At 47.5% G+C, this 11,683-nt stretch overlaps 1 protein-coding gene across 1 annotated transcript in view; it reads right to left on the bottom strand.

Annotated features, from left to right (window-relative positions):
* Window positions 1-11,683, bottom strand: part of CSNK2A2 (casein kinase 2 alpha 2) — a 38,045-nt gene extending 26,362 nt beyond the window's left edge. Inside the window, exons 1-2 of the mRNA XM_075008715.1 lie at window positions 11,316-11,683; window positions 10,445-10,556 (exon numbers count right to left, since the gene is read on the bottom strand). Of these exons, the coding sequence (XP_074864816.1) occupies window positions 10,445-10,556; window positions 11,316-11,419 (216 nt within the window). The 5' untranslated portion in view covers window positions 11,420-11,683. The remainder of the gene's footprint in view (window positions 1-10,444; window positions 10,557-11,315) is intronic.

Genomic DNA, 11,683 nt, shown 5'->3' on the forward strand with positions numbered 1-11,683 from the left:
GAATTGGACTTGTTTAGCTTTGACAAGAGAGGACTGAGAGGGGACATGACAGCGGTTTTCAAGTACCTAAAAGAGTGTTACAAGGAGGAGGGAGAAAAATTGTTCTCCTTTGCCTCAGTGGATAAGACAAGAAGCAATGGGCTTAAACTGCAGCAAGGGAGGTTTAGGTTGGACATTGGGAAAAACTTCCTAATGGTTAGGGTGGTTAAACACTGGAATAAATTGCCTAGGGAGGTTGTGGAATCTCCATCACTGGAGATATTTAAGAGCAGGTTAGACAGACACCTATCAGAGATGGTCTAGATGGTGCTTGGTCCTGCCGGGAGGGCAGGGGACTGGACTCGATGACCTCTCAAGGTCCCTTCCAGTTCTAGTGTCCTATGATGTTTCCTCAAACGTGTTAGAACCATTTTGACTCAAACTTTCCACAATGTTACCTTCCAACAGAGACCAAGGTTAGGAATTTTCAGTCTCAATTTGCAGAATGTTACAAACTACTGAAAACATTGGTTTCGTAGGGAAATACATCAAGCAAACCCTCACAAGTAAGCGACTGAGGTTTCCTGAACACATGGCACAGCATAAGATACAATACAACCTTATAAAACTGCATCATACCCATCAACTGCAAGAGCCAATCAGACTGTTGTCACCACTTCCTCAGTCTCTAAAGGAGAGTCGAAAATGGAAGGCAAGAGTCACATAGGCAGTAAGAATAGAACTGGATCATCTGGGGCAACAGGAAGGGAGCAATTGCCGTGTGTGCGCCACCCACTTCTGTAGTCGGTGAGAGAGGGTTGTTACAACTACCAGGAAGGACGTGTCATTATGAGACTATAATTCTGTTTATATCAGAATGGCTATGTAAATCTTCTAGCTTTGTTCATGTGGTTCGATCATCCCCAGAAGGGCAAGAGGGAATTAAAGGGATATAAATCCAATTGTTTTATTTGTCAGTCTGTACCAAGGCACATGTGTGCATGCGTGCGTACGCACACACCCCTACACCCACCCTCCCTCTTGTGTTGCTAGTAACTCAAGGAACTAACTAGGCTGGCACTCCATCCCCTACATAAAGTCATTAAGCCTGGCCACCACCAAAGCCTCAGAACTACGCAAGAACTGCTCTATCACATGTGCCGTAATATGTAGGCAAGTCACGAAATCAAAGAGGCATCCTTCACTTGTCCAAAGGGCAAAAATGTAATTTGCAAAGCACTGTAGCCAGGCTGGTCCCAGGATAGTAGAGACATAAGATGGGTGCAGTTATATCCTTTATTGGAACTTCTGCTGGTGAGACACGAGCTTTGTCATGTCATGGAACTCTTCTTCAGCTCAAAACCGCGTCTCTTTCTCCAATGGAAAATCAGTCCAATACAAGCTATTACTCCACCCTCTCTCCCAAAGAGAGGATCTGTCCTTCATATTCTAGGCCAGATCTACCCTGGGAAGTAAGACTGATTTTAGACCAAACAGAAATCCAGCTGCATAGCTATTGCAGGCTTACCTAAAATAGATTTTTGCTGCCATCCACACAGGAGGAGGCTGACAGGACAAACTCTCCTGGCAACTTCCCATACTCCTTGCAACTACCCAGGAGTACTGCGGTTGACAGTGGTGCCATGACAGTTTGATTTGGCGCATCCCCACTAGGCGAGCTAAATAGAACCATGGAACATCAATCACCAGTACACCGATCTTCCCATAAGTGCAGAGGTACCTAAAGTCTACCAGGGTGTGTAAACCCCACATTTTCCGCAACTGTGATTCCTCTACCTTCTGATAAGAGTCTTCATTATAGCAGCAATAACCATCCTAGTTAAGGCTGAAGGAAGATCTCTCTTCTAACCCACTTTTCAATCACTCACCCATGTCCCAAAATTTTGCCTTTTGTCGTGAAAACTCCTACACTTAGTCTCTGGCTGAAAGTGTTTTTTCTTCCTTTCAAAATGTGAGTAAAAAAGGTTCAGCCACTTTCTAAATCAAAGAACATGACTTAAATCTTTGTAGCTGAAATGCCAGCAGGTGGACTCTAAAATCGGACAGGGTTCAGGTGGTCTTTAAAAAGAAATCATTTGGAGCTTAATAGCAAAAACTGGTTTCAACTTGAGTTAGGACCCTTTCACAGCTACCTGCAATGTGTGTACAACGCTCAGGAAGCATGTAGCTAAGGCCACAGAGTACACGCGTAGCTAATTCAGCTGTATACTTTACCAGGTGTACATGGACAGAGCTCAGGGCCCCTCAGAGCCCTGCAAACATTAGCAGGTTTTTCCCCCCCACAAGACTCCTGCCAGCCAGGAGCTTCTGTACCTGCTGCCCTGATAAGGAGCAGAGGAAGGAAACCCTGCTCTTGCGGTCCTTGGCAACGCTATACAAGCCTGCCCTCCTTCGTAAACATTTTAGGTTGGATGGGAGAGGGCTCTTGCCTTGACACCTTCTCAAGTGGCTGGAACGTGGCCTTCTGACAGCACTCTGGCAAACTGTCAGGATTATTCCATTTTTGTCTATGGTTTCTCCTTAAAAATGCACTAGCCACATTGCCACAAAGCACTGATTTCGGTGAAGAGAAGGTTTGCACAACTGATGTTCAAGAATCAGGGAAAAAAACAACCTGAACGGTCACACGTGTGGCTTTCCCTCAACCCCCTTATACGCATGCACAATGGTCATCCTCTCCGATGCATCATACAATTTTCTCCTACAGCCGTAAATATCTGTGTAACCTTTTTTACTCTACAGTTCTAGCCTTGAGATCTTCAGCAAAGCCCATTTCAGCCCTGTAGATGAAGAATACAAAAACTTCACTGTTCCTTGTAGCTGCAGGGCACCGCACATCATAGCTAAATCTAGACAGAACTTCCAAGTTTTACTAGCACAGGTTGAACCTCTCCTGTCTGACACCCTCGAGACCTGACCAGTGCCAGACAAGAGAATTTGCCAGACCATGGGAGGTCAATCTTGTCTAGCACATTACCGACACTCCCACTGCTTAGTGTGCTCTTAGAAGCCATTTAGAGGTAAATTACAGCTAAATAACATCAAAGTACGCTGAGAGCCAGGACTCAGGTGGCTGGAAACAAATTTTATGGGACCACGGGAAACATGGCCCCACCTATGATAAGTGGACATCCAACCAACTAAAATCATGCTGAATTACGGAGTTTGCTGAACCAGAGAGTTCCAGATTAGAGAGGTTTAATCTGTATAACTGTTCTAGGCAAAGGTGTGATTCAACCCCCATTCTCCAATTTTTTTTAACTGACGTAGCTATACTGCTAAAAGCCCTACTTCCACTAGTATAAAGGGGCCCTCGATTTTGAAAGTTATTCCTCCTCCTGTACAGGAATCTCTATTATCAGTATATATGTTACATCAACATAAGCATGTCCGTGCTGGGGTGTGGCATTTTGTACCAGATTAATGACACTGGTCTAGTAAAAGCAGTGCAACGTGTCAGGGCAATAAGGCCTCTCTTCTGCAGACAGCTGCCTCCCCTCCCAAACTGCACAATCCACAGAAAGGTACTGAGGCCTGAAAAGAAAAATGTACCTTGCATGTCCATTGACCCCATTTAATTCACATCCCTTTGAGATAGGTTACATATAGGAAGCCAGATTATGACAAACAGTGTAAGGAGAATAAAAAAAATATGTTGGCCACTAAAACCTTAGTGTAACTCTGATTTCAGATTCCACATTCAACTTTAACTTTGTCACTTCCTGCTTTGCATGCTTAATGAGGCAAACTAATGTTTCCAACCTTTAAAAAAAACAATTTATATATATTCTTTGTTCACCTAACCTACCAACAGATGCTGTAATAATTCCAGTCACCAGCAAGCCAATCTGGATGTGCAGAGTCCAACCTCCAAAGAACTTACCTAGCAGCATCTGTATGACAACGTTTAATAGGTAGATTAGTGCCAGAAGACTTTGTATAGCTGGCGATTGTTACTAAGGGGATTATAACCAACATCCTATGCACATGTTGATAGCACCATAGGGAAACTGGCTTCAGGACAGCTGAATTTATTTTGTTGTTAGCAGACATTAACTGGAAAACCAAGTAATAGAGATTTAAAGCAGGTGCAGAAATGATCATTTGCTTTAACAAGGTATTGCTGTTTTGAAAAACGTCTTCCAAAAAGTCAAAACTTTCTTTTTTAAACTCTTAAGAGCAGCACAGGGGAAAGAAAAAATTGTTTGGCCATTGTAATTCTCCTCTACGACTCTCTAAGGTTGCACACTGCAAGCATTCATCCCTTCAGCCAGGACACTTCAAAACTGCTGCATTTCTAATATTCAGGACTTAGACTTGGACCCTCCTAGCTGGACCAGCCTAATGGAACTTATTTACTAAGGTTCTGCCAATGCCAGGGTGAACAGACTGATTAACACAGCCACACTGCAAATGCGTGGCTATGAACACTCTCCTAGTTCTTTACTAACCAATTGACTGCGTACTGTGATAAACCAGTACAGGTTGAACCTCTCTAATTCAGAACTCGCTCATCCAGAGGCATCCGTAATCCGACATGATTTGAGTTAGCTGAACGACCACTTATCATAGGTGTGGCCAAGTTTCCCGGGGTCCCATAAAGTTTGTTTCCATCCACCAGTCCTGGCTCTCAGCAGTCTGCTGTTCTTTGCCCCTAAACGTCTTCTAAGAGCCCAACAAGCAGTGGAAGTTTTGGTAATGATGGTAGATAACATTGACCTCCTGTGGTCTGGCAAATTCTCTCATCTGGCACTGGTCAGGTCCTGAGGGTGCCGGATTAGGGAGCTTCAACCTGCAGCCATTTGGTGCAGCTGAGTAACATCTTTATATTACCACTTTCAATCAAATACACAAATTTTAATCAATCACAAATGCATTCATAAAATGGAGCTCTGGCAACAGAGTAAGCTATAAACCAGACAAGGCCAACAGCACAGCATGCTCCTTCACTTGGCATTTCCTAGTCTTGCAGGGTGTTTTAGCTAAACATGATTAAATGATTTATCATCCCACCGTGGCGTATGCAAAAGGCAGATGATTCGGGCACTTCATAAAACAAGCGACAGAGGAGAAGGGAAGAGACACAACTACCAGGAACATGCTTTGGTGCAGGCTCAGTTTTTCGGACAGAAAGTGTGACTGTGCCAAAAGCGGCAGTCACGGTGAACCAATGACCTCTCTGACCATCCTCCACTCTCTTGTCTTCTTACCTATATGAAAGTAATTTAAGTACCTTAAAAAGTTATCAGAGAGGTAGCCATGTTAGTCTGTGTCTTCAAAAACATCAAGAAGTCCTGGGGCACCTTATAGACTAACAGATATTTTGGAGCATCAGCTTTCGTGGGCAAAGACCTGCTTCGGCAGATCTGACAAAGTGGGTTTTTGCCCATGAAAGTTTATGCTCCAAAATACCTGTTAGTCTATAAGGTGCCACAGGACTTCTTGTAGTTCTTAAAGTTAATTTCTTCAATAGGCTTATAAGTCACCAGAACTGCTTAGAAGCAGCTTTGCATAGGCGTCTTCCCCAGTAACTCTAATAGGAAGAATGGACAGAACTGTCACACTGCAGTTACAGGTTGAACCTCTCTAGTCCGGCACCCTTGATGCTGAATGAAAGAATTTGCCTGACCGCCAGAGGTCAATATTTTTTAGCAACATTACCAACAACTTCCACTGCTTACTGAGCTCTTAAAGACATTTAAGGGGAAATCACAGCTGACAGCCAGGACTGGTGGCTGGAAACATACTATGGGACCACTGGAAACCTGACTGCACCCATGATGAGCCTTGCTGACTAAAATCATGCCGGATTACAGATGTTGCTGGACAAGACAGTTCTGGATTAGAGAGGTTCAACCTGCACGAGTTAATGCAGCAGCTCAAGGGTTGAAAGCACCAAAACCAACAAGGGATTAATTCAATTCCCAGTAGAAGCACAAGTGTTTATAGATCACCACTCAATCCTTCTGCATTTTATTGCATCCTCACTCTATCCTTCATGTGTACGCTGCCTATTCAAACTAATCATCTCAGGGGAGGAACCTTCCCTTCTGTACCTGTAGACATGTTGCACGCTGAACAAAATACACAAATCTAGAAAGAACAGAAGCAGGCAAAATCCTGACCACAGCTGAATATATAGATGCTAGAGTCACTGCCTTGTGCAGATACAACATTGCAGACAACAGGAACAAGAGGGAACTCAAACTCACAGGCTGTGAAAATCAACAAGGAAGTGACATCATAGAAAGCATTTGCTGACAACTTTAACATCCCACTATGTTCCCATCTTCCTTCCCTCATTTGGAATTTCCTCAAAGTTTTACCTTTGGGGGTGCAATTTGTTATGCTTGAGAAAAGGAAAAAAGGGGTCCCGGAGCCAGGCACAGAGTTAACGGGAAAAAAAAAATGTCATTTTTACCTTCTTATGAGAATGTGATTCCTGACAAGTTTGGGTTTTTGTTTTTGATTTTTTTTTTTTTAAAAAACTAGCTTTAGCACCTCAGCAGGTAGTGATGGAAACTTGACATTTGGCAGGCCGACAGCACCTGAATCATAGTTTGGCGTTTCCCCAGTCCAGAGAAAATCTAGTTCGGCTTATTTTTAAACATCGTAACAACCCAACACAGAGCTCCACAGTCTGGGTTTATGTTAGGTAACTCGTATTCAACTGATCAAGTACGTACATGATGTAAACTTAATGGAACCCCACTGACTAGATGATGCCCTGGTATTCCTTTGGCTGTGCAGAAGAATTTCAGGGCTCAATCCTTGGTCTAACTGAGCTGTTCTTGGGCTAGGACCTAAGTGGAGGCAAAGATGGCCATATGTCATCTCTGTACGTCTCTTGATCCCTGAAGGTGCTCTAACGAACTTCAGCGGCCCGTGGCCCGCAAGAGGCCAGTGCTCCAGACAGGGATGCCTGGAGCATGGTGCCACTCTGACCATATCCTTCCAAACCAGAAGGACAGTGCCTCACACCCCCTTTGCTGACAGACGGCTGGTAGATCATTCAAAGACTATTCCACACTAGGAAAATGCTCAGTAGGCTGGTTCACTGGCGGTGCCTGGTTAGGGCAGCATTACAGACTATTTGCACGACTGACCTTTAAAAGACGAGTGCCAGGGAATATGCATATGGGACAAGGAAGGGTTCCTGCTTCGCATTCAGTACATACAGCATACCACAGCGGTTGTTGCCTAGGTAAGGTGGCATCTGGAAGAACTTGTGTTCTTCATTTGCTTAAAACACACCCACCCGCATGCATGCACGCACAGGAAGTATCACACAAAAATATTACATTCACAGATCACTGAGGCTGGCAAGTGAAGCTTTCAAAAGTCAGGAAGTGACAAAGTTAGGCTACCTGCACAATCGGGCACTGAGGCATTACAGGAGTATCTAATGACATGCTCACGTACTGCATTTTCTGCAGGACTGTGCCTCACCTAGAGTACAGGATGGGCAGTGAGTGAGGCAAGGCTTGGCAGTGAAATGGTATCCATCCCCAGCATCCTGTCTTATTCCCCACACAGGTGTCCTGAAAAAGCCTCAGTCCGCTGCATCCAGCCCTCATTCACTGTCAAAGCCACATGAATTGTGACAAATAGTTAGGAGAGAAAATTGGCTAGACGGTGAAGGCAGAAGTCTGGAACCTAAAGAAAAAAAAATCTAAGCTGTATTCTTTCTTCTTTCACAGACTTCCTGCGCGATTAGTGACAAGTCTCTCTCTCTATGGCTCAGCTCATATCTGAAACCCGTGATAAAACTTCCTGATAGCACAAGAATGAGATCAGAAACTCAGACACTATGGTGAGGAGAGTCACAGAAAAGCCTAAAAAGAACATATCCTTATTCAATGAATGCAGTGTGGTGTGCAGCAGATAAGACACAGGTTTAGCCTCTATAGTGAGGACTGAGGGTAAAAACAGTGAACAAGACAGGTGTTCAGTAAGGACCGTGTCAACTTCCAAAGCGAATGAGGCCTGGGTCCAGTAGAAACATACTAGGTGATTATGTACAAACAGCTCTACGCTTCAGGAAACATTAGGAACATTAAAAAGCTAAATAGGTTTATCCATCAGCAAGTGATTTTTTAAAGCTATGCATTTTGTGACAGTCTGGTTTAATTTTTCCTTTCCCAGACTTGAGAAGTGGTGTCCGACCAGCTCTGAAACAGTAGCCACAACAGCAAACTAACCACATTATTCTGAAAATATATTTATTGTTCAAGCCAACTAGCCACAATCAATTGGCCAAGCAGCCACATGTGGCTAGCACGCTGGACACCACAGCGCTGGACGCTAAATTCAGAGGGTGAGAAAGATGCACCGAATTCACTAAAACTCAAGAGTACGCAAACAGGTTTAATTATTACAGATGTAGTGGCAGAGAACTAACTAACGCAGGTATATCAGATTGTGACATATTATTTACACCTCCTTTAATCTGAACAACACATAAAGCGGGAATCTCAGAGTTGCCTTTTCCAGATCCACTTTCCACTTTGAAGAAAGCTCATCTTTATCTTCCCGTATTTTCCGCTTTCACAGTATAACTCCCAGGAGCGGTGGTTACATGGCTGCAGTGACCCATGGCAGCCTGAGCCCTATGGGCAGCACAGCACACTGAGTCTGGGGCAGTACAATCTCACTTCCAGGGCCAGCAGGCACAAAGGACATTGCTGTTGCAACACGCTCAGCCGCTGGGGAAAGGAAATGCCTTGCCTCACTCAAAGGGCTTTCTCCAGCGGGTTCACAAGTGATGCTGATAGGCTCCCAAAAGTGGACATGGAGCCAGTCCCCAGCAAGGAGAAGAGATCATACGAAGTAAGACCCTTTGGGGAAGAAGGGGACAGGAGGAATTCAGAAGAACCTTTCAGGCAAGAGTTGCTCACTGGCACATGGGATACATGGATTATCCCTGCACTGAGTCAGCCACCCGATGTTACCACCAAAGCCCTACGTGGGGTTTGCTACACTGGCAGTAAACAGAAAAGCGTGCTTTCCTGTGCTTAACCCAGAGAATCATCGGCTTGGAAGAGAACCCAGGAGGTCATCAAGTCCCACCCCCTGCTCAAAGCAGGATGAATCCCAACTAAATCAGCCCAGCCAGGGCTTTGTCAAGCCAGGACTCAGAAGTACGGGCGATATCACACCCAGCCTAGCAACTGCTGCCAGGCAGAATATGAGCCATGGCAGAACAAGCTGAGTGGGGAGAAGAAGCAGAGCAGCAGAGGCCCTGGAGGAGCAGGTAACTTGGCCCTGCAGGAGAAGAGCCAATGTTAACCAGCCAACCACGCAAACAAAGCAGCCTGGGCTATCAACGGGATTTTGTCAGACCTAGTGACCAATTTACAGTCTTACAGATCCATACTGCCACGCTGAAAAGGACCATGTATGCATGTCAGTTACCTACCAGCCACAGCAGCTAAAGGGCCACTTCCTAAATGCAGCCTATCCCCACTGTAACCCTGAGGATTGATGCACGTCCAAGTTCTCAGCATTCCTAATACGAGAAGCAGGCTTCTGTACATTCGAGGGAAAAAAGCAAGATGATGATGGTGGACGAGAACTGTAGCTGCCAACCACCATGAAGCCAAAGCATTCTGTTAATTCAGCAACCCATTATTTCTCTCCCTTTAATAGCTTTCCTTAATTAGCTGAATAGTCTGCTGCTAAACAACACAGTTCTCATCCCTTTCATAGGCTGAGTGCGCTGCTTCCAGCGCTCCCAGGCAGCAGTGATAACAAAACTGTGCTTCCCACCTGGCAGGGCAGAGCACTTGCCTGACCCAAACCATGAGGATTTTAACAGCTACCTCTGTGCTTGTGTCTTGACTGTGCCACTGTCATGTGCTTGTTTCCTCCTTTTCTCAATTATCTTGACTACTAACATTAGATATCCAGGAATTCATCATCCAATATGCTTTCCAGATTATCGCATCCAAGATTTCGTTTGCTTTCCCAAAAACCTGTCCAGCCGGGCTCTGTCACAGATACATCCCAGTCATGTAAAGGTTAATGGAAGGATCCCCCTCAAGGCTTCACATTACTGTTGACAGGACAGTTGGCACGCACACTGACAGATATTATTTACCAAGTGCAGACAGCACATTCAACCCCATTCAAACATTGGGACGCACAACACTGTGACCGAGAGCTCTTGGGAACAGCAATCTGACAAGCACGCCTTGATTCCTACTACCCAGGATTGGAGGAAAGAAAGATCAAAACATCACTACAGGAAATAAGTTGAAAATTTGCTTCCGGAGATGTAATCCAGCACCCCAACATCAGAGATGGCGGAGCTGAAACTCAGTTTACGAGACACTGAATGAGACCTAAAACCTCCCCACCTGCCCCCAATAACCCCAGTAAGAGCTCCCCTTTCCCACTCTTTTCCATATTGAAAAAGATGAACAATCATCAACTGGACACTCACCTTGAGGATTTTCACAACCACTCTCTCGTTGTTGGTAATGTTTATGGCCTCAAAGACTTCGCTGTATTTTCCCCTGCCCAGTTTCCGAACCAGCTGGTAATCGTCCTGATTCCTGCGGACAGCAGGAAGGAAAATAACTGATGCCTGATTAAGTCCACGAAAACAATGCAGTGAATGATCGGCTTTCAGATGAGGGGGCAGGCTTGAAACAGCTACGTTCTGCAAACCCCATTCCCAAACCGTTCTCCCCCTTGGCTGAGAAAAGCCTTCAATCCAGTAACTCTGTTGGCAGCACAGCCGCGCAGAGAAGAGGGGAGGGGGCACAGTGACACCCCCCTTCTCTCCCCTGAGGCTGCTCCCTCGACGGACTTTAATAGCCACCTCAAGGAGGAAGACACGCGGGCTGCTGAGAGATCTCCACCCACCCCCGGGCATCTGCGCCGGCGGAGAGTCCGCAGCGAGGCTCGGTTCTGGGGCGGACGTCGCTGGCGGGTCACCAGTGCAATTCCGAAGGGCGGCACCAAGACCCCCCAACGCCTCTGCTGGGGCAGGAGTGCGCCAAGCGCGGGGCGGGCCCCTCCGAGGGGCAGGGCATTTCCGAAGCAGGACCGGCTGCCGGGTCTCCGGGTCAGCCGCCTCCCTACAAACGTGGAAGTCTCTGCGGGAGCCCAGCGATCTCCCCCCAGGCGAGCGGCTCCCGGCTCCGGCGGAGGGAGCGGAGGTCCCCGTCCCCCCCCGCAGGACGGAGCAGCCGCGGGGTTCCCCTCCGGGAGGATGCGGGAGAGCGGGACGGGTCGCCGCCCTGCCCCGCTCGTTCCCAGCCCCCCGCGCCGCAGCCCGCCCCCGCCCCCGCGCCCGGCGGCCGCTTTACCCCCAGCTCGGGACGTGCGCCTCGTAGTCCCAGTACTCGCGGCTCCTCAGGCTGTTCACCTCGGCGTAGACCCGGGCCCTGCTGCCGGCGGCCGGGCCGGGCATGGCGGGGCCGGGCGGCGGCAGGAGGGGGCGGCGGAAGGGGCTGCCGAGGCGGGGCGCGGAGCGCAGGAGGGCGGCGGCGGGGGGCAGCAGAGCCAGGCCGGCCCGGGGGGAGGGGCCCGCGCGGTCTCTGCCCGAGGCCCGATCCCCGGCGGCGGCCGCCGCAGCCTCAGCCGGCCCCGAGCGCAGCGCAGCGAACCCGGAAAAGGGGCCGATCCGGCGGCCGCGGCCCAGCCGACGAGAGCGGCCGCGGCGGAGACCGGCGGG

The sequence above is a fragment of the Carettochelys insculpta genome, chromosome 14 (genome assembly GCF_033958435.1).
Source record: "Carettochelys insculpta isolate YL-2023 chromosome 14, ASM3395843v1, whole genome shotgun sequence".
In the NCBI taxonomy this organism is placed as follows: Eukaryota; Metazoa; Chordata; order Testudines; family Carettochelyidae; genus Carettochelys; species Carettochelys insculpta.